The sequence below is a fragment of the Corella eumyota genome, chromosome 1 (assembly GCF_963082875.1).
Source record: "Corella eumyota chromosome 1, kaCorEumy4.1, whole genome shotgun sequence".
NCBI lineage: Eukaryota > Metazoa > Chordata > Ascidiacea > Phlebobranchia > Corellidae > Corella > Corella eumyota.
In genome coordinates, this window is record NC_137490.1 from 15,841,562 (window position 1) to 15,863,351 (window position 21,790).

Below are 21,790 nucleotides of genomic sequence, written 5' to 3' on the forward strand. Positions count from 1 at the left end.
GGGGCGGATTTTTTTTTGTAAACATACTACAGAAAATCGTGAAAATGCATTGCAACTTGAGCTTTTGTTGTTTGTTGTATTTATAATGTTTTTGTAAATTTTGATTGATATAGTATAACTTAAAAGATTTAAAATGTTGTAAGATAAAAAAACTATTTTAAAGTAATTCTTTCTGACTTGTATAAAAGTGAAAAATTGTTTCAGGATTGACAGACTGACTCATATTCTTATCAGCATATTACTTTTTGTTTGATATTTACTTCATTTAGACTACTTTTAATAAGGTGGCTTTTATTGTAACTAAACATGGCTGGTAATGTAATGTTAGAGGATGCCTTGTCTAATGTTGATTTATTGGAAGAGTTGCCTTTACCAGATCAACAACCTTGCATTGAACCCTTACCTACTTCCTTAGTTTACCAAGCTAACTTTGACACCAACTTTGAAGATAGAAATGCATTTGTCACTGGAGTTGCTAAGTACATTGAAGAAGCAACTGTCCATTCAAACATGGTACGAAAATAAGTTTAATCATATATATACTTGTAATTGTTTCCTACTAGCCTATTTGATAAAAAACCACTACAAACATAGCAAAGTAAAAAAAAGTTCTGTTCTATATAAATAATAGTATTTTAAATGTCTTATGTTATTAGAATGCCATGTTGGAAGAAGGTCACACATATGCTGTGATGTTGTACACATGGAGAAGTTGTTCAAGGGCAATACCACAAGTAAAATGTAATGAACAAGCCAACAGATCAGAGATTTATGAGAAAACTGTTCAGGTTTTGGAACCTGAAGTACAAAAGTTAATGAACTTTATGCATTTTCAGGTAAAACTATTTATTCCTTTTTTTACTTAAGTGTTATTATTTACTTAACTTTATTTTACTTTATGAAGTTACAGTCGTTTCTAGTCATATATATATAAAAGTTAAAGTCAAGATAGGCTATGTAAAATAATTTTTTGCCTAATAAATAAAAATCTTCTATCTGACATATAGTTTATAAATCTTGTTTAAATATTACTCATATGTAATTGATTAAAGTTATTTCATTTTAAAAAATGTTGTTAGTTTAAATTCTTTTGTTATTATTAATCTAACAAAGTATCTGTTTACTTCACATTTGTTGTGCCTATTTTAATTGTAACTTTAACACAACTTCTACTAACCAATCTCCAACAGAAAAAAGCAGTGGAAGTATTTTACGCTGAAATACTGAGAATGTCTTCTCCCGATCGCAAGAAAGAATTCGCATCGAAAAGTTACTACTTAATTTTGGGTCGTTTTCTAAACATGTTGGCTGTTTTGGATGCTCTTAAAAACATGAAATCTTCATGTAGTAATGACTTGTCGTTATATCGCAGGTTGGAAAAATGACATCTTGAAAGCAAAGTTTTTTGTTTTCGGGACTACTGTTTTTATTGCAACTGACAATTCATATATTGCAATATCTCAGTTTGTTTCACTTTTTTGCCGAATTTCATTTGCATTGGATTGCCATTTTGATTTTGCTTTTCTATTTTTTCGATTGAAATGAGCTGCTGTTTTTTTTACATTGAAATTTTAAATTGTTAGTTTCAGAAATAGGCTAAAAATTTATCAACAAAGTAAAGATAGTCAATAACTTAGAAAAAATAAAAAAGAATATTGAATTATAAGCTATAAAAGAAGAGCCGATAAACAGTAGTCAGCAGAATTTTTTCTTTCTGCCTGGTAATATCAAAAATTAATCATTTTTAATTTTTTTTTAGAAACTTGCTGTTGAAAAATTTATCGGAGAAGTAAAAAGATTGTGTCATCACGAACGTCGTAAAGATTTTGTTTCCGAGGCTTATCTCTTAACTTTAGGAAAGTTTATCAACATGTTTGCAGTCTTGGATGCACTCAAAAACATGAAAAGTAGCGTTAAAAATGATTATTCTGCTTACAGAAGGTATGTTACAAACATTTGGTAGATTTAAGTGACTTTATATTTGTTAAATGTTGTATATATAGTGTTGTTAAAATCACAATTTAAATATGTAAAGTATATGGTAATGCATTGAAAAAACATGCTTTATACCTATGATAAAGCTTAATTTAAAACTGTCTTTAACTGGGTGAACTAATATAAGAATGGACCAACCTTCTTGTAACCTAACTTTACTAATATTTAAGATAGGATCAGTAAGTGAGGTTATTTCTAGTTGTTATATAGAACCATAAAAGCACCATGAATTTTCAAGTTGTAGTGTCAGGTGTAGTAAGAGTAAATATTTATTAATGATGATTTAATAGAAGACTCTTAGTACTTTAGCAGATAAAAAGCATCATTTCATTTGCTAAATTTTTTTTTAATGATTTTGCCATAGTCAAAATAAATAAAATGTTTTTAATTTTTGCATGATGTTGATGCTGTAAAGTATTATTTTAAGTACGGTATTTTTATACCATTTTTGGACATTATGTATGTTGCATGTTCATTAAAATATCTCATGTGTAAATTTTTTTTAATAACATTTTTGTTAATGTAAATAGTTAGTATACAAGCTATATATATTTTTTTTAAATGTTATTGTTTAAATTAACGTCATATTTTTTATTTTGCAGAGCTGCTCAATTTTTAAAAAAGATGTCAGATCCCCAATCCATTCAGGAATCTCAAAATTTGTCAATGTTCTTGGCAAACCACGACAAGATAACCCAATCTCTTAAGCTTGCACTATCAGGTAATACTGCGATAATGTTTTCCTTTTCAAATTTTTTAACAAAATTGACTTTACCCACTTACAAATAATCTATGCTAGATAATGGAATATTTAATTTTGACATAAATAAACTATTAAACATAAATAAACTATTTATTGACATAAATAAACTATTAATTTTTATTTAAATGATGATTTTACAAATTTTGTATTATTTTAATACAGGAATAAATGGGTATGAAGAGTTGATTTGTGATATTGTGAATATTAGCATGAATTATTATGAGAACAAAATGTATCTTATACCATCTGATAAACACATGCTTTTAAAGGTTTGTTATTCAGTTTATTTAACTAGTTGTTAGATGTTGTAGTGTTTTTTTTAATTAAAGTGTGCATTGTTTTTATTAATTTTTAACTTAATTAATACGAAGGTATGTTTATATTTGCCCAGTTTAAATAGTTTGGGCCTACTTTCCTATGCTTTTACAATTTTTTAAATAAATAAATTTTTTGTGAAAAATTAAATAAAATTATCTTTTGTTTAGGTTATGGGATTTGGTTTGTTTCTGCTAAACAACAGAGATATTAATATCTACAAACTTCATGATAAAAAGAGATTAAATTATATCAAAATTGACAAATTCTTTAAGGTCAGTTTAAATTACTAATTATGATATCATTTACAAAAATAATGTGGGTGTGTATATTGCATTTTGTGTGTAGGTTATATGAAAGGTAAGTTAAACAAAAAATTACTCTTGCACTAATTTAAGTAGGTTTTTATGTAAACAAAATTTGAATTTAATATATCTCATTTTTAAATTTAATTTTTCGTGTATAGCAACTTCAAGTCGTTCCCTTATTCGGTGACATGCAAATTCCCTTGGCCAGCTACATCCAAAACATGTCAGATTATGAGGATAACAAGTCCAAGTGGTCATGCACAAGTGCAAGTGTTGTAAATGTAACAACCACAGGAATTACGCCACAGTATAACTTGACTGAACAGCTGGTTTCTATCAGAGAAGAACATATTAAATACACAAGCGAACTGGCTCGGCACAGCAATAACGAGGTTAAAAATACTTCAAATTTGCTATTTTTTTTTAGATTTTCGAGTTTTTTTAAGTAATCTTATATTGCAGGTGGTGACCACAGCACAGCGTGATCAACCAAGATCAGATGAAGAAAGTGAAGAGTTGTACAACTTGGCACTTAAAGGTATATTATGATATGCGTTTTAACAAACATTTAACACTTACAGACTTCACTGAAAAATATCTGAATTTGTCATAAAAATTTTATAAAAAATATTATCTTTAATATTCTGTTGTTAAGGCCTTCAGCTCCTATCGAGGTGGAGTTCACATGTAATGGAGGTTTACTCCTGGAAGTTGGTTCATCCAACTGATAAGTACAGTAATCCTGAGTGTCCGGAGGATGCAGAGGAGTACGAAAGAGCAACAAGATACAATTACTCCAGTCAGGAGAAATATGCCTTGGTTGAGGTAAATTGAAAAAATTATTTTGCATTAGATTTCTTGTAATAACATGTTCCTGGTACTTTGTTTGTTTGTTGTTGAAATAAATAATTTATTTTATTTCCGATATTTATTTTTTTGTATTATCAATTACATGTATAGGTTATAGCCATGATAAAGGGACTCCAGGTGTTGATGGGAAGAATGGAAAGTGTGTTTAACGAGGCAATTAGATGTCATATATATGGAAAACTACAGGATTTTGTTCAACTTAAAATGAGAGATCCACTAAGACAAGCGATCAAGAAAAAGAAGAATCATGTAAAAAGGTAATTTTTGTGAAAGTTGTAATGTAAATTTACAATTAAAACTGGTTTTAATTTTGTTAGCTTTGTTAATAAATTATTTGGTTTAAACTGAACTATTAACTTAAACCTTTAGTATAATTACATCTGTGCGTGAAACTTGTGCTGACTGGTTTCAGGGTTTTGAACCCCCAAATGACCCGGCATTAAAGGGTGAAAAAGACCCCAAAACTGGGTTTCACATTGATGTTCCAAGACGCAATGTGGGTCCATCTAGCACACAGGTAGGGTTGAAAAAGAAATATTCTATAAAACCTTTTTAATGTTTTTTATTTTATAAATATTGTTTTGTTGTAAAATCAATTACTAGCTATACATGGCAAGGGTACTGGTTGAATTGTTATTCAAAGGCCCTTTAAGAAAAAACTTTAAAAAGGAACAAGTTATCGAGACTTTTAAACAATTTCACGAAGAATCTTATATTTATCCCTTAATGTTAAGATTAGAGGGTAAGACATCTTGGCACTTGGGTTTTATTCAATCAATTTAAACAATTACAACAATCACCTAATTTGACAAAAAAAACTAATTTAATTTAAAACAGGCAACTGAACGAAATTAAAAATGTCTCAAATAATTTTAAAGTCTTCCATAATTTTTAAAATTATTTTATCAAAAAGTCACCATATAATTTACACACTTATGCATGTTTTTTTAATTACTGTTAAACTGTAATTTCACATTGTACTACATAGTTATACATGGTACGTACCATGTTGGAATCACTTATCGCTGACAAAAGTGGAACGAAAAAGACGTTGAAGTCTTCGATTGATTCTCATACCATTGAAGCAATTGAGAAATTTCACAAAGAATCTTTTTTCTATGCACCATTGCTTGCATTCAGTGGTATAATTCTTATTTAATTTGCTTAAAATAATTTTGTTAGTAATTAATTTAAATATAGTTCTAATTAAGAAAAAATAAATTGTTGTTTTTTTTTTTAATTTAAACTCACCAGAATTGTATTTATTGACATCATGTTATATAGTAATTGTGTTTAAAAAATATAATTCAAATGGTTTTTAAATGAGCGTTTTAATTCCTTCTATAACATTTTTCATGCAAACCAACCTTCAAAATTTTGTAAAATTTTTTTTTTTGTAAAAATTATTATGTTTCCTGTTATGAATCTTTAGAAACACTTCAGGAATGTTGTGATTTGTCTCAACTCTGGTATCGAGAATTTTATCTTGAGTTGACGATGGGAAAAAGAATTCAATTTCCAATTGAGATGTCACTTCCCTGGATTTTAACCGATCATATCCTCGAGAAAAAGGAACCTTCAATGATGGAGTAAGACAATAAATATTTTTAGGAAAAAAAAATTTTTTTGCAATAGTTTGATAATGAATGTTAAATTTATTATTAATAACAACATACGAGTTTTTCTGATATTTATTTAATAGATATGTTACCAACAAAATAAATATATTTATGTCAATTTTAGCTAATTTTGAAAGTTTTTTTTGTATTATTGTTAAACATCTAGTTTAAAATTATTCCTGGTTTAATTTTTTTATTTATTTTTTAGGTTTGTTCTGTATCCACTTGATTTGTATTGTGATAGTGCCCACTACGCTCTAACAACATTCAAGAAACAGTTTCTTTATGATGAGGTAGAAGCAGAAGTGAACTTGTGTTTTGATCAGTTTGTGTACAAGCTATCTGATCAAATATTTGGCTATTTCAAGGTATATAAATAAACTGTAAAATTGGCTTATGATATTAGTAAATAAGGTTTCTATGTATATATATTTTTACTATTGCAATGTTTTTGAATAAATTTAAAAACTTTTATTTTGTTTCAGCACCTAGCAGGTTCAATTTTATTGGATCAACAGTTTAGACAGGAATATGGGGGAACTATACCCTATCCACAAGCCAACAAATATGAAACACTGCTTAAACAGAGGCATGTGCAGGTAAATTTCAATGATTACTTTGTCTAAAATAAAGCAGTTTAATTACCAATTTTTATCAGTTTGTTGAAAAAAATACATAGCTGTCTTAAAATTGAACTTTAAGTTAATGTATGCATTATTAGATATAGATATAATTTTTGGAAAACTTTAATTTATTTGTTTAAATAAAGTTGTTGGGACGTTCAATCGACTTGAATCGTCTTATAACACAACGAGTGCAAGTTGCTTTGCACAAATCTGTGGAGTTGGCCATCGGAAAATTTGAAAGTGGTGACATTACTGGAATTATTGTAAGTTACATTGAAAATAAATTGTTTTGTAAGGCATGTGATAGTTTAGTTTAAATAAAAAAAAAAATTTACGGTAAGAGTGATATGTTATCGGCTAAATCAAATTGCTTATGGATTATATATATGTTTTTGTTATAGGAATTAGAAATGTTGTTAGACGTTAACAGACTGACACACAAACTTTTGTCAGAGCACTTGATTCTGGATTCATTTCGCGCAATATTGCGTGAAGCAAACCACAATGTTTCTGCTCCTTATGGCAGAATTACACTTCATGTTTTCTGGGAACTTAACTATGATTTCTTGCCAAATTATTGCTACAATGGATCTACTAACAGGTTGATTTGCTATGTAACTTAAATTAAATATTTTTTAAAATTTATTTATAATTAGTTAAAAAAATTTTTAAAGTAAATGAAAATATTTGTTGTTTTGTTTTTCTATTATACCTTGATTCTTAAAGTTTTACTTTTGTCAAAATAGTGTTATAACATTTCGGGTGCAAAGTAATTTTTTTATAAAAAAAATTGAAAAATATTTTTTAGATTTGTGAAAACTCCAATCACATTTTCACAAGAATTAACTCGAGACAAACCACCCAATGCTGCTTACCATTACTTGTTTGGCTCGAAACATCTTAATGCTGCATACAAGGAAATAGCAAGTGAGTCAGAGTTAGTGTAAAATATGAGTGTGCATGTCATTTATGTTTGTGTTATATAATACAGTAAACCAATTTACTAAAAAAGTCTAAAAAACTTTTAAATTTAATTATAAAACCATTTGGGGGGATTTTTAGTTTAGTTAGATCATTTGTTTTGCTTAATTAATTTATGTTTCCAGCTTGCTAGTACTTTATGTAAAAAATATATTATTTTTAACTTTTCTTTTGATTTAGATTTGTACAGTGGATTTATTGGTTTTCCTCACTTTGCTGCAATTTGTCACTTGATTGGTTATCAGGGTATTGCTGTCGTTATTGAAGAGTTACTGAAGATTGTTAAAAGTCTGGTATGTATTAAAAAAAAAGAATTGATTTTTTTTGTTGGCGAAAACAAAATGTCCAAACCAAATTTTAATGTAGCTTCAAGGAACAATCCTTCAGTATGTGACCACTCTTTTCGGGGTCATGCCCCCTATTTGCAAACTACCCCGGTTTGATTATGGGTCCCCTGGAGTTTTGGAGTATTACCAACATCAGTTGAAAGACGTTCTCGAATATTCTGAGCTCAAGACTTTAGTGTTCCAGAACTTCAGGGAAGTGGGAAATGCTATTCTGTTTTGCTTGATGATAGAACAAAATTTAGTAAGTTATAATTTTCTATTTTAAGTTATATTTTTTACTTAAGTAATAAGTTACAATAAATCAATTACTAACATGTGAGAATGTTTAGAAAAAATTGTTTGTTATGGGAAAATTAAGGATTTACAAAATTTCTCGATGTAATTTTTAAAAAAGTTGTTATTTTTTTTGTAGAACCAGGAAGAAATTTGTGATCTTCTCCATGCTGCTCCCTTTCAAAATATTATTCCTCGTCCTTATGTGAAAGAGGGAGAAAAACTTGAAGCAAAAATAAAAAAGTTGGAGGCAAAATACTCAGCTCTTCATTTGGTTCCATTAATTGAGAAGCTTGGAACAACTAAAGTAATATTTAATAATTAAATTTAAAAATTATCCAATATTTATTTAAAAATTGTCATTAATAATTTAAATTTTTTCTAGTTATAAAAAAACTTACCACGAATTTGTGTAAATTTTAACATTAAATAATATACCCTTAGTATTATTAAACTTTTGCATTTAAATATACACTTTGTTTTATTAAATCAATAGCAAAAGGAGTTAGCTAGAGAAGGTGATTTGCTAACAAGAGAACGTTTATGTTGTGGGCTCTCCATGTTTGAAGTTGTGTTAAGTAGAATCAAATCTTACCTAGATGACCCTATCTGGAAGGTAAAAGTTGTATAACTTTTTCATTTATCCTTTATGAACCTTTTCTAATTTTTTTACTATTTGTTAAGGGTCCTGCACCAAGCAATGGAGTAATGCATGTTGATGAATGTAATGAGTTTTATAGACTGTGGAGTGCTATTCAGTTTGTTTATTGCATTCCTGTCAGAGCTAACGAGTTTACTACTGAGTAAGTACAAATAAATGCCACATTATTTAATCATTTGTACTATAGAAAATGATTATTTATTAAAAACCACTGTTAATGTAATAAAATATATCATGTTAATAATCTGATAAAAAGATGTAAATTAACTTTCTGGGTTAAAAATGCACCACTTGTTTTCAAAATATTAAGCTTTTCAGTCAAAAATAGTATGTACTCAACATTTTTTAAACTGTAGGCAACTATTTGGTGATGGTTTACACTGGGCATCTTGTGCATTAATGATATTACTTCAACAACACAGAAGATTTGAAGTTCTCGACTTTTCATATCATGTTCTCAAGGTGCAAAAATACGATGAGAAGGATGAGATAATTAAACAAGTGGTAAGTAGTAACTTTTTTATGTAATATGTAAAAAAATCTGGTTAAAAAATTATTTTGATTAAAGATGTATTAAAAAAATATTTGTGTCTAGCCCCTTAAGAAATTTGTTGAGCGTGTTCGAAAGTTTCAAATACTCAACAATGAAATATTTGGAATAATCACAAAGTATTTGAGTCCCCCTGCTGAAGCCTCATCTCCGATGGAAAATGTTCGATGTTTCCAACCTCCAATTCATGCTTCGAACATGAGATAAATATACCACATCAAACGAGATGAATATACCACATCAAATTAAATAGATGTCATTATATATAAGTCAATATGTCTAAAAACTAATTTGTTGTCAATTTTAAAGAGAAGCGAATAAGAAAACACTGTTTACAAACAAATACACATTTATTAATAATTTGTATTTTACTTATGTGATATATATTTTTGAACAATATACATCCATTATGTGGCGCTTTTTAGCTATAAGAAGCTACATAGCCATTGACCAATTCATGTTTTTTGTATCAGTTTACATAGTGTGTTTTTGTAATGTTCCTGGTTTTTATTTGAGCCATGTTGAATGTATTATTTATGTACTGAAGTATAACCAATGGTTTATACTTAGACTTGTTATATGTTTCTTGCTATTGTTATATGTTTCTTTGCTGTACTTTGTTATTTTGGTGTATAAAACGAATAAATTATGCCTTTAATTTAATAACAATCATTATAATATATAATTATACATCCGTGGCGTTAATTATTGCAAAGCTATATATTATATTGTGCAGTTTTTTTATAATTTTTCTTGTATATAATCAAACTTGTTTATTTTACAATTCTGTAAATTTTAATGGTGAATATTAATTATAAATAAATAAAAGAAATGTTTTTTCTAATAAATTTAATCACCTGTAATAAGTATAAGTCTGTTGTATAAATCCTATTTATTATCAAAAACTATTTAAGTCATTGCGACCATACTACTAACGCGTTTTAAATGATAGCGTGGCAAATGAGTTAAACTGCAGTTTTAAAATATAATGCCTAGTGCGCTATTATATTTAATTGGTTAATTAACCTGTATTTAACTTAATGACGTGAAAATACAGATAACCAAAGTTCCAATACCATTAAAAATTTACTTAAAAATCGCAAGTTGTGTTGCGCAACATTTCATTGTTTGCGACCATATAACAACCAAAAATTTTTTGTGGTAGACTAGCAAATAAGTTAAATTTGCAGTCCAAAACTTTTTCTAACTTTTATCGAAAATATTTTAGTATTTGAAAAATTATATTGACATTAGTTTATCTACATTGCAGTTTTAAGAGGATTTCATTCATAGAGATACTAATATATACACTAATATAATATATATGTATATGTATAATGTATATGTAATATAATATATATGTATATGTAATATAATATATATGTATATGTATAATATATATGTATATATTAGTATCTCTATGATTTCATTAGCTAATAGTGGTATTTAAAGTAGTCCTTAATTAGGTGATAACCTCTGTTGAGTCACACGTGCGGCGTACTGAAGTAAATAAACTTTAAAAATAACGTCCTAAAGTTTAACCCTTAAAAGTGTTGCATTGCTCTATAGGTAAATACTTTCGTTAATATTAATTGGTTTGTGCTTGTTAATTTACCCGTAAGCAATGGACGAAGCCGATGTATTTAAGAAACTGGGATTTGGACTAAAGTTTAATCATAAACAATCCCTAACTTCGCCTATAAATGTGCTAGCAAATAGTGTGCTTACTGAAAAATCCAAAGCGCCGTTGAACTTTTTTCACAAATCAAATAACTTAAATGCAATCAACAAATCTAATAAAGTTGGAAAGTTGGGTAAACGTAAAAATACATCAGAAATAAATACTGATGACGGTAACACAAAAAACAATGACCATGAGAAAGTTAATTTGCGAAAAAGGTTTAGAATAAATGCCCAAGGAACTGACATACCCGAGCTTGTGATGTCGTTTAACAAATTAAAAAGTTTGTACAGCTTGAATGATCGTCTCGTTAAAAACATTACCTCCATGATGGGTTTTGAAGATTTAACTCCTATACAAATGCAAGTAAGTAAATTTTAAGGATTTATGGTTTCTAATTACCAGGATTTTTTTTAATCTTGTAATATAAGCAAAATTCGACTTTATTTCCTTGGTTTTGCATTTTGTTGACATCTGGTACTTAATGTTTAAAATTAACCATGTTACTGCAATAATTTATTTTTGAATTAACATTTATTAAATAACTCCGGCAGCGTGGTGTAGTGGTAAGAACACTTGCTACCCACACATGAGGCCTTGGGTTTAATCCCCATTGATTTCATGCTGTAGCGCCCTTAAGTAAGGCGCTATAAACGGTACGAACTCCTGCTGAGCCAGTCCTTATTCAGCAGCATAATTATCGGGCAATTATTATCTATAATATCCCAAACTGCCACAGGCAACTTGAGACTGGGTCCGGGTAACTGATGTTACTCTATGTTTAAGTCGCGCATTCGACTTTTCGACATCGAGGATAAAGATATATACAAAAAAATCTTATTGTAGGCCATACCAGCACTAATGCATGATAGAGAGGTTCTTGCATGTGCTCCAACTGGCTCTGGAAAAACTCTCTCTTTTCTTGTGCCAGTAATTTCCAAATTGCTTACCAGCCCGAAACCCAAGAAAAGAAAACGAGGAATTAAATGCCTGATTGTTTCACCTACTAGAGAATTAGCATCACAGACATTAAGAGTTTGTAAACAATTAATTTCGAATGATGATCTGAATGATCTTATATCTGCAAAGTTGTTGGACAAAACAGAGACACAAGTTTACATACAGTCTGGATCAAAACATTCTAAAAAAATTGATTTGCTTATTACAACGCCAAACAGAATTGTTTATTTGTTACAGCATGATCCACCTTTAATAAGGTAAATAAGATCAATAAAAATGTAATGGGGATAGTTATTAATGAGTCTGGGGTATAGGATTATGTGGTACAAACTTTGATTATGTATTTCATCTGTTATATGTGGTAAAATTTATTAATCTGATTATTATAGTTATTACCTATACACATTAAATGTTTTTTTAGTTTGGAAGACGTGGAATGGTTGATTGTTGACGAATCAGACAAGTTATTTGAAGAAGGAAAAAGTGACAGGAGTTTTCGAGATCAACTTGGTATTATTTACTCTTCTTGCACAAATCCTCTTATCAGGAGAGCTATGTTTAGTGCTACATTTGCCCAAGATGTACAGGAATGGTGTTTACTTAATATGGACAATGTTTTGCAGGTAACTACTTTATTTTTCGTTTTTCAATTATTTGGTTTGTAAAAAATGCTAAATTTTAACTTGATCAGATAACAGTTGGGAGTAAAAACACGGCAGTAAGATCAGTTGAGCAACGACTTCAATTTGTTGGCAATGAAAGTGGAAAATTGTTGGCTCTACAGCAGATTATGAGAGAAGGATTTAAACCACCCTTGCTTATATTTGTACAATCAAAGGAAAGAGCAAAGGAGTTATTTGCTGAACTTATTTATGATGGTAAAAAATAATTATATATAATAATTGAAAATTTATCATTTTTTTATAAGACTGCATTAACAAAATTTATAAGACTGCATTAACAAAAAGGGCCTATATTATTCTTTTTTTTGATCAAAGTTGGCAAATTGTGTAGTATATAATAATAATTTAATTTATTACATTTTAAAGGTATGAATATTGATGCAATTCATGCTGATAGAACTCCAGTTCAAAGGGAAAATGCTGTAAAAAATTTTCGCAAGGGAGAAACCTGGGTGTTAATTTGTACAGAGTTAATGGGAAGAGGAATGGATTTTAAGGTAAGGTAATCTTTACTTAATCTAAAGCTAATTGTGTGTATTTACTTTAACAATAAATTACTGTTATAATATTATGTTTTAAGTTGTGATTGTGACCTATTTAATTATTGGAAATTTTACCACAAAATTTTTTAAACTGTTTACCCATTTATACAATAATAATAAAAAACATAAAATTTTTTGCTAATTTATTTTAGGGAGTAAATCTTGTTGTGAATTATGACTTTCCCACCTCTGCAGTGAGTTATATCCACAGAGTAGGAAGGACGGGAAGGGCTGGAAGGACAGGAAAGGCGATCACCCTCTTCACAGATGAGGATCGACCTCTTTTAAGATCTATTGCTAATGTGATAAAAGAAGCTGGATGCGAAATACCAGAGTAAGTTTTTTTAATTTTTGATATGATGAATAATTTTTAGTAATTTGTATATTACGGAGCATATTTTAATTTTCCATTTTTTAATGTTTACATTTTGGCCAATCAGAAAACATTAAAGAACCACCCCTAAACTACCTTTTCTTGCCAAACATCCTAGGAAAAGCACTTTTGTTATAGATACATTTGAACTATTCTAAGTACATTAGATACTTTTCAGGCTTAAATAAAATAGATGGACGAGTAATCATATTTTTTATTGCCTGGTATAAACTCAAGTTAAATAATTTTAGATACATGTTAAAACTAAAGAAACCACAAAAAGACGAAAGAAAAAGATTCGCCAAAACAGAAAGGAAAAGGGAGACCATTAGAACTGCACCTAAAGAATTACTTGTAAAGCACAAAAAAGAAAAATCAACTAAAAAAATCAAAAATTTCAAGAAAAAACAAAATGAAAAGAGTACGGATAAATCTGATGATATGAAAAAATCAAATTGATCTACAATAGTATAAGAGGTATTAATGGCATTAAATTTAAATTTTATTCTTGAAAAATGCAATATTGCAAACCTTTTGAACTGTTAAGGCATAGGTAATAAAATTAAGTAAGATTTTGAAGATAGGAAAATGAATTGCTATGGAAAGTGAGTGTATATTAAAGCGTTGACATTAAAAGAAAACAATAAAATCAATTTAAAACACTGTATATGCGATTATTAAAATCTGGAACTTCTCTGAAACTTTAGGCAAAAAAAATTAAAGCCATCTTTGTTAAAACATATTTACAAACAATTAAATTAGTTGCATAACATTGCCAGACTTTTTTTCAAATTATTTACCAAGGCCAACATGGGTTTTCACACTCACGAATGTAAGTCTCAACTGTACCTTTGTTTACTTGCATCAAGGTCGTATATGTTGTAAGCTTTGAAATATGAAAATTTTAAATCAAGAAATTTGAATAAAAAAACTGAGTTGCATTAAAATAAATTTACCTGATTTAGGTTTGGTTTTGTGGAAAGAACATCGTATAATGTTGAGAAATCAATATTCTGTGAAAAAAAATACTTTTACTTATAAAAACATCTTGTTTGTATTAAATTTTTGTTTGTTTAAATATTTATGCTTGAACTGGGTTAAAAATATTTTACCTTTGAGCCAACTTCACCCATGCATTTCTTAGCAGGTGTTCTTCTATCATCAAAGAAAGGTGCGCTCTCCCAATTATCATAATTTGTTTCAACTACATACCACTTTTCTAATACAGAATTGTGAAATTTACATATGGTAATAATTAGGGTTTTATATACTCAAATGTAGCACAGTTATATAAATTTTCTTGTATTTAAACTTACCCTGTGTTGATGCCATTGGTAAAATGTTAGCTGTCTTTTCCCTGTCCCTTGTAATAATTGACCCTTCTCCAGATTTTGAACCCCCGACAATGTAGTAAACTGGGGCCAATATTTCTGTTTTTGTCAACATGCTGACAGCCTCATCGTAACTAAAAAATTTATAAAATTGTTTCAAACGATTATTTATTTTAATAATATTAAGTTAGGTTTACCTATTTGCCTTATCCAATACATCTCTTGGTAGAAAACTTGTCCATGATCCATTTCTGTAACCCAATATCCACTCTAACATTCCAATATAGCCTCCATCGATGTTGAATCTCTCATTCAAGGTGAAAGTGAATACGCCCTTCAATGTAATTTTCCCATTTAAAAGTTGTATCACAAGCCTACTGCCTTAGTACTGTTTTTTAAAATCGGGTAAATTTTGTCTAATTTAGGTAAAAGTTTAAAAAAAGGGAAACTTACAGGTTTCATGCCTGATAATACACCAACATAGCCAGCAAAATGAACTGATTTGTAAGCGATTTTTCCTCCTCTTATAAAATCGACATTTATAACAAGAGGTCTTAAGTATTCGGAAATTAGCCAAGTGTGATTTTTAGTGTCCCAACTAAAAAATAATAACAACTTGTGTTACAAATTCATTGTATTATAGGCCACCACTATAGCTAATGTTATAAGCTAGTTTTGAAAAAAATATATATACATACATGAAATGTGTAATTTTGTAAAACAATAATTATTTTGATAAAACACAAAAGTCGGCAAATAACATACCCCATAAGCAATCCAAAGTCCAGGTTTCTAGCATGATATAGATTGCCTAAACAAAAATGTTAATATTTGACAAAATCAGCATATTTACTTTACATGTTTCAGCATTGTTTAAATAAATGTTATGTTGCAATGCATTATTTATTTTACATCTTTAATGTATTTACCCGATGCGTCCTCTGCAACAATTGAAGTACACATTGTAAATATTTCATAGAAAACATTAAACAACAAAACTTCGCCCAGTTTCATTCCAGAGACTTGAGAAATTCCTTTTATTTCACCGTCATATGGGGAAGGGAGTTTTTCTATTATTTCAGGCTTTAAAAATAAAAAAATGTAATTTTTCATGTTATATGCTTAGTAGTTTAATAAAACCCACCAAATAATTGTCAACTGCATCAATAATTTTAGGCGAAAATGCTCCAACAAGTATTTTGATTTGCTCCACCATTGCTTTCATCTTTAAAAAACACCAGAGTTTATTTAAATCTGCTAGTTTTAAATATTAACTAAAAATCAAGTATTCAAATTTCAGCGTTAAAATAAATTTAATATGCTTTAAACATGTACATTTTATATATCAACCTGGGTTCCTTTATGTTGCATAACTTCTTTCCATCTTACTTCAGGTGCTAGATCTAAGTCGACAGTGAAATTGGGGGGTTGACCAGTTGATCGTCCCTTGTTAGCATACATACCATGCTGACATTCTTCTGTGTACTAAGTAAAATAAAAAATTACATTACATGGTTATTGTTTATTTTTTACTTTTTTATTATACTTTGTTTTTACTGTTTTACTTCCATAAAAATATTAATTTCAGCATATGTTAAACATAGTGATTTGTTTAAAAATGTTTGGTTCTTGTTCTCTTACCGGAGGAATATCTTGCGACTTAACATTTTTATACAATAACGTAGAAATGCATAAAACTACTAGAAATATTGCTCTTTGAAATTCCATTTTTTAACTACAACAAATCTATACTAACCCCCACCAATTCTATAAAATAAAAAATGATTAAAACAAAACACAGAACTCGTAGTTACAAATATCAAAGTGTTTGTTTACAAACAAAAAGACCCTCCCACAAAACTAATATATCAGCTGATTTTCATGATTGGCAGTGAAGTTTAAACACACGTGATATTTAAAAACAGAACCCTTTTTCCTTTTTAATAATCAATCGAAAAACAGAACCCTTTTTCCTTTTTAATAATCAATAAAAAACAAAACCATTTTACTGTGTGTAATACAAAACATTGAAAATTTATATAATAAAAATGTGTCGAGGATAAAATGTTCGATTTTCTAATTACGAGGAGTTCTTTGTTTTTTTGTTTCTTTTTTTACAATCTCTCTCACATTTTTACTATTACAATCTAGATCAGCATACGTAAGGAACTGCTTAATTTTTCAATGGTTTTTCTGTTTCCTTGAGTGATTCATTTAAAAGAATAAAACAAGTTTATTAAAAAGGTATGTTACTTCATTTATCGCCAGATCATTTACGACAACTTTCTTTTCTTACCGAAATTGACGAAAATTTTATTACGGAATTCGGTAACATTTCCGTTGAATTTTTACGAAATGGAATCAATAAAAAAATATTCAAGCCTGCAGCACAAAAGTTAGATGTTGATAGTAATACGATAGAACAAGCTGTTCTTGGATTAATGCAACTATTTGCGGAGGCATCAAAACATGAGCTCAGTCAAGTTGATTTTCATGACTCATTACTTGTTATTGAACTTGATGAAAAAATTATAAAAATTCTGGTAGAGATTTATGTCGAAAAATTCAAAGAGACTCGTTCTGTGCTCAAAGAAAATGCTCCGTCACTTCATTCTTACGATGACATTGAATGGAGGTTAGATATATGCCTAGCAACCCGATCTTTACACCAACAAATTGAACCAAATATTTTGATTAACCTACATACCAAAAGTGGAGATAAAACAGATGCTGAATTATTACAAATTGATTCTGTGAACTTAGTTCATTTGACAACTGTTTTGGAAGAGGGTTTGCAAGAAATGAAAAGTAATCATGTTAGAAGAATACTACGAAACATAACTTAAATTTTTAATAATTGTTAATTTTTCTTCATATATTTTATTCATTGCCTTACATGGAATGTTATTATTTATTATATATATCATAATAATGCAGTTTAATCACTTTAATAATATTATTACTCTATTTAAGAACAATTTTGAACTTAATTTGTATTATCAAGTACTGTGGAGATCTCTAATTTAATCTTGATCAATGTTTAGTCCTAGTTCATGTTTTGAACTGTGTAACAGTAATACAAATCTGCTAATGTTAAAAATTATTTAAGCTGCTATTTTTAATTAGTGTAAATGTTGATGCATGATAATATTTTTTATGCGATATTGTTATTCTTTTTTAAGTTTCTATTTTAAATTATATTTTATCATTTTGATTTTTCAGGTGGATATTACTTAGGAAAATATTTTTATGTTAAATACTACTTTTATTTCTTATTTGAATTTTGGGTATGTATTAATCTAAAACTAAATGGTATATATATATATATATATATATATACATGGGCGTCGATCCAAAAATTTTTTTTACTAATATTAGGGGTGCCAAAAAAAGTAACGTATTTTCTAAAAAAAAAACGTTTTAAAGTGCTCATAATTGGTTTAGCTTCTCTAAAATAGACTCTAAATAGTCTTAATCTTAATGTTCGCAACGATAGCAGACCACGTTGGTTTTTAACCAACGGAAGTACAATTATTACGTAAAATAAGGCACCAGACAATCGTTATTTGTTTCGCAATAATTCCAGTTTTACACAATCTACAACGTGGCACGCAGAAAATGCCATTTTGATTAAAAAAAAAAATCACTACTCGGAAAAAAATCACTAACCATAAAGTAGAAAATTATTAAATGGAGCGAATTTGGTTATTTAAATCTGTTCCCAATTTTCATTGATCGTACAATTTATTTTATGACGTCAATAATACAAAGAAACTTTGCGACATTTCAAGTATTTATTATCGTGAAATTTTTTAGATCGCGTATATAACTATCCGTTTTTACGCCAAAAATGCAAAATTTTGCAAATATTCTAGGGGTGCCACATATATTTAGCACTTGATAAAATTAAAAGTGGGGGTGCATGCACCCCCAGGATCGATGCTAGTGATATATATCATTCAAGTTTTTTATAAAATTGATTAAGTTCTCTTTTCATGTTAACAAAAGTAATTTAAATAACATTTTCTTAATTTAGCTTTATTCTTTTGGTTCTTAAAACCTTAATGGCGAATGATGAAAACTTTTATGGAATAGTAGTCGAGGAGAGCGGAGGAATTGAAACCCCATCATATGAAGAACCTCTTGTTTATGTTCCTGATCCAATCACCATAAAAGGCTCTGGCCATGTTACAGTGTAAGTTCGTTAACCTTCAAAATGCTGGTGTAATTTCACAACAAAGCTATAGTTTATTAAAACACAAGAGCTTATTCTGTTTAATATTTTTCTGTGTTTTATTGAATTTTGTTAATTGTAACTATTGTTTTAAAGATTCGGATTATGTAACCGATTTGATGCCGAATTTCCCAACTCTTTGACAGGAAAGGTAATTCCATTTTTTTCCATTATAATAGGTTTATTAAAATTGTATGTATAAGATACTGAACCTTAAAATTTTAAATTCTTAGATCGCTCCTGAAGAATTTACTGGGACAGTACAAAGAATAAACAGAATCTTACGCAAAATGGTTTCACTTAACTTAAAGTGGTTACTTGTTGGTTGTTTGTGTTGTTGTTGTACACTTGGCTGTTCTGTGTGGCCAGTTATATGTTTAAATAAAAGAGCAAAATGTTCTTTAAGGAAAGCATTGGAGTGGGAAAATAGACAGCTTTATCATAAGGTAATAAAAAATATTTAAAAGCTTTGTTTGTTAATTTATTTATTGGAAAATATTGTTTAAAAAATGCCTAGAAATTTAAATGATTGCTATTTATAGTTGGGGTTACATTGGAATTTGGCAAAAAGAAGATTGTCAAGTACCTCTATGCTTGAATATGTAAGTTTGTATACCTTTACTGATTAAAATAAATTATAATTGCTGTTTTTTAATTAAAAAAAAGGTTAACTGTAGAATTTTTTTAAATTTTTGCTTCCAGTTTTACATTAGCCTATCTTACTTTCAGGTTTTACTTATTGAATTTATTCCTCAAATTCCAGTGTATCGCCCTGATTAAAGCACATTTTTGGGAGTTGAAATTTGTATCAAGATAAAAACTAAATGTTGCATCAACACCTTGTATTATGTTGCATGCTGCTAATACACAATTTTGTTTTTCATTAAATTTATAAGTGAACTAGTACTGTTTTAATTTTTTTTTAAATATGTTAAACTTTTACTCAAATTTGCCATAGCTGTAAAATATTTTAAAATGAATTGTATTATAACTGTGCACCATCTACCTTGCTGCTTAAACTATGGAAGCTAGAATTTGTTTGTGCACAAAACTAAACTTCTGTAAGTTATTATTTTAATGTTTAAAATTATTAAATTTGGTTATAGAATCGATTTGTATTTTTGTTAATATTATAGATAATAATTCAAGCCCTGTAGCCTAATATCTTTCACAGAACAATGCTCTGGTTGAATTAAATTTTTAAAATTGACTTTTCTATTCCAATTATTGAATGAAATTGTGTAATTTCAAAACTAGCATTTTGTGTTTTTTATGAAATCGTACTTTTAATAACAATAATTTTAATACTAATTTTCTTTTAGAAATGATTGCTCATTTACAAATCATGAGGGCAAGAATCATTTTTAAAAATATACAATTTCCATTATTTAAAATTTTTGTTAAGGTTTTATTTTGTTACCTATTTTTTATTGTTATTAGTTTAAAATAACACAGACTTTAAAACATTACATTGTGTTAGTTCTAACGAATTTTTTGAACTTTTATTATGTGGAATTTTTTTTCTTGTTTTTAGTATTATTTATTTAAACTATTAGTAAAAAAGTATAAATCTAGGATTTCGAACCATAATTACTGCTACATTTTGGCTAATGTTGTTTCGTTTAAGCATTCTTTATATTACACTTCTGTTTGATTTAAAAATCTTCACACAGGACAATAAAACGTTGCAATTATATGTTGTGGGCTGGTTGTGTGGGGTCGACTGAAAATGAGGGAATGGAAATTGAAGGAACGGAAAATGAAGGAACGGAAAATGAAGGAACCGGAAAATGAAGGAACGGAAAATGAAGGAACCGGAAAATGAAGGAACGGAAAATGAAGAAACCGGAAAATGAAGGAACGGAAAATGAAGGAACCGGAAAATGAAGGAACGGAAATTGAAGGAAAGTGAAAAAAGGAGTAGCGGAATCCTAAAAAAATAAAACGCGGAAATACCGTTGACTGTTTATTTAGGTTTACTGTCATTTATTCGAGAACTGATAAGCGATAATAAGTTAATTTTTATTACCCCAGCATACCCTAACCCTCTTCTATAAAATGCCCGTTTATTTCTAAAATAATATTGACTTAAATACAAATAAATAGTCAACGGAATTTCCGCGTTTTATTTTTTTAGGATTCCGCCTCTCCTTTTTTCAATTTCCGTTCCTTCATTTTCCGGTTCCTTCATTTTCCGTTCCTTCATTTTCCGGTTCCTTCATTTTCCGTTCCTTCATTTTCCGGTTCCTTCATTTTCCGTTCCTTCATTTTCCGGTTCCTTCATTTTCCGTTCCTTCAATTTCCGTTCCTTCATTTTCCATTCCCTCAAATTCCGCGTCCCCGTTGTGCGTAAGCTGGTGAGTTACAATATTCTAAATATAAAAAAATAATTTAAAGTTGTGGGTTTTTGAAAAATAACGTGGTACCTAAACTAATTAGCTTGCTAATTTTATAACTAAATAGCTAGGACATAAGTCGAATTGAAGTATATAACAGCAAAGAAACTAGCCAAAAACCACTAACATTTTTAAAATAGCTTTTGGTTCATGAGGACAAACAAAATTAGGTTGGCGCTTAATTAAATTATTCATTCATAGCACAAATATTGTTTAGTTGTATTATGCGTTTTGCAATTTATTTGAAAATGTAAATTTTTATATTTATATAGTGCTAATTTT

At 28.6% G+C, this 21,790-nt stretch overlaps 5 protein-coding genes across 6 annotated transcripts; 4 read left to right on the forward strand and 1 right to left on the reverse strand.

The window, feature by feature from the left end:
* Positions 1 to 276: 276 nt before the first annotated feature.
* On the forward strand, positions 277 to 10,060 carry LOC145763979 (cytoplasmic FMR1-interacting protein 1 homolog). Of its 2 annotated transcripts, none has more exons than XM_082575538.1 (25): positions 277 to 513; positions 657 to 836; positions 1,191 to 1,372; positions 2,598 to 2,716; positions 2,921 to 3,027; positions 3,244 to 3,348; positions 3,540 to 3,773; positions 3,844 to 3,919; positions 4,037 to 4,206; positions 4,342 to 4,508; positions 4,621 to 4,768; positions 5,240 to 5,393; positions 5,684 to 5,840; positions 6,079 to 6,238; positions 6,356 to 6,469; positions 6,640 to 6,759; positions 6,898 to 7,097; positions 7,305 to 7,423; positions 7,658 to 7,770; positions 7,844 to 8,065; positions 8,237 to 8,404; positions 8,594 to 8,713; positions 8,782 to 8,900; positions 9,115 to 9,262; positions 9,354 to 10,060. In XM_082575538.1, the coding sequence occupies exons 1-25, from the start codon at positions 307 to 309 to the stop codon at positions 9,513 to 9,515; spliced, it is 3,771 nt and encodes a 1,256-aa protein (XP_082431664.1). In that variant the 5' UTR covers positions 277 to 306; the 3' UTR covers positions 9,516 to 10,060. The 2 variants fall into 2 exon arrangements, with proteins under 2 accessions (XP_082431664.1, XP_082431663.1); XM_082575537.1 differs by lacking the exon at positions 1,191 to 1,372 and adding an exon at positions 1,760 to 1,941 and having other exon boundaries at positions 9,354 to 10,059.
* Positions 10,061 to 10,828: 768 nt separating this feature from the next.
* Positions 10,829 to 14,390, forward strand: LOC145740658 (putative ATP-dependent RNA helicase DDX52). The gene is made up of 7 exons (XM_082558477.1): positions 10,829 to 11,355; positions 11,836 to 12,206; positions 12,371 to 12,572; positions 12,641 to 12,827; positions 12,999 to 13,129; positions 13,327 to 13,508; positions 13,799 to 14,390. Exons 1-7 carry the CDS (start codon positions 10,933 to 10,935, stop codon positions 14,004 to 14,006), a joined length of 1,704 nt encoding a protein of 567 aa, XP_082414603.1. The 5' UTR covers positions 10,829 to 10,932; the 3' UTR covers positions 14,007 to 14,390.
* On the reverse strand, positions 13,753 to 16,647 carry LOC145740659 (acid ceramidase-like). The gene is made up of 11 exons (XM_082558478.1): positions 16,520 to 16,647; positions 16,229 to 16,363; positions 16,023 to 16,103; positions 15,808 to 15,961; positions 15,644 to 15,689; positions 15,332 to 15,476; positions 15,076 to 15,212; positions 14,864 to 15,012; positions 14,660 to 14,766; positions 14,504 to 14,560; positions 13,753 to 14,433 (listed from the first exon to the last, which is right to left on the reverse strand). Exons 1-11 carry the CDS (start codon positions 16,604 to 16,606, stop codon positions 14,344 to 14,346), a joined length of 1,188 nt encoding a protein of 395 aa, XP_082414604.1. The 5' UTR covers positions 16,607 to 16,647; the 3' UTR covers positions 13,753 to 14,343.
* Positions 16,648 to 17,037: 390 nt separating this feature from the next.
* LOC145764232 (COMM domain-containing protein 2-like) lies at positions 17,038 to 18,098 on the forward strand. The gene has a single exon (XM_082558476.1). The coding sequence runs from the start codon at positions 17,125 to 17,127 to the stop codon at positions 17,722 to 17,724; it is 600 nt and encodes a 199-aa protein (XP_082414602.1). The 5' UTR covers positions 17,038 to 17,124; the 3' UTR covers positions 17,725 to 18,098.
* Position 18,099: 1 nt separating this feature from the next.
* LOC145740722 (cysteine-rich hydrophobic domain-containing protein 2-like) lies at positions 18,100 to 20,537 on the forward strand. The gene is made up of 6 exons (XM_082558592.1): positions 18,100 to 18,165; positions 18,915 to 19,073; positions 19,209 to 19,263; positions 19,346 to 19,558; positions 19,655 to 19,714; positions 19,842 to 20,537. The coding sequence occupies exons 1-6, from the start codon at positions 18,128 to 18,130 to the stop codon at positions 19,890 to 19,892; spliced, it is 576 nt and encodes a 191-aa protein (XP_082414718.1). The 5' UTR covers positions 18,100 to 18,127; the 3' UTR covers positions 19,893 to 20,537.
* The last annotated feature ends 1,253 nt before the right edge of the window (positions 20,538 to 21,790 follow it).

Excerpts from the sequence above, each read along its gene's own strand:
- LOC145763979 (XM_082575538.1), top strand. The coding sequence starts at position 307 with ATGGCTGGTAATGTAATGTTAGAGGATGCCTTGTCTAATGTTGATTTA. Across the intron at positions 6,239-6,355 it reads AAATATTTGGCTATTTCAAG|CACCTAGCAGGTTCAATTTT; the intron begins GTATATAAATAA and ends ATTTTGTTTCAG. Across the intron at positions 8,066-8,236 it reads TGATGATAGAACAAAATTTA|AACCAGGAAGAAATTTGTGA; the intron begins GTAAGTTATAAT and ends TTTTTTTTGTAG.
- LOC145740658 (XM_082558477.1), top strand. The coding sequence starts at position 10,933 with ATGGACGAAGCCGATGTATTTAAGAAACTGGGATTTGGACTAAAGTTT. Across the intron at positions 12,828-12,998 it reads TGCTGAACTTATTTATGATG|GTATGAATATTGATGCAATT; the intron begins GTAAAAAATAAT and ends TACATTTTAAAG. Across the intron at positions 13,130-13,326 it reads GAAGAGGAATGGATTTTAAG|GGAGTAAATCTTGTTGTGAA; the intron begins GTAAGGTAATCT and ends AATTTATTTTAG.
- LOC145740659 (XM_082558478.1), bottom strand. The coding sequence starts at position 16,606 with ATGGAATTTCAAAGAGCAATATTTCTAGTAGTTTTATGCATTTCTACG. Across the intron at positions 16,104-16,228 it reads TGCAACATAAAGGAACCCAG|ATGAAAGCAATGGTGGAGCA; the intron begins GTTGATATATAA and ends TGTTTTTTAAAG. Across the intron at positions 14,767-14,863 it reads ACCAATGGCATCAACACAGG|AAAAGTGGTATGTAGTTGAA; the intron begins GTAAGTTTAAAT and ends ATTCTGTATTAG.
- LOC145764232 (XM_082558476.1), top strand. The coding sequence starts at position 17,125 with ATGTTACTTCATTTATCGCCAGATCATTTACGACAACTTTCTTTTCTT.
- LOC145740722 (XM_082558592.1), top strand. The coding sequence starts at position 18,128 with ATGTTAAATACTACTTTTATTTCTTATTTGAATTTTGG. Across the intron at positions 19,074-19,208 it reads GGCTCTGGCCATGTTACAGT|ATTCGGATTATGTAACCGAT; the intron begins GTAAGTTCGTTA and ends ATTGTTTTAAAG. Across the intron at positions 19,264-19,345 it reads CCAACTCTTTGACAGGAAAG|ATCGCTCCTGAAGAATTTAC; the intron begins GTAATTCCATTT and ends TTAAATTCTTAG.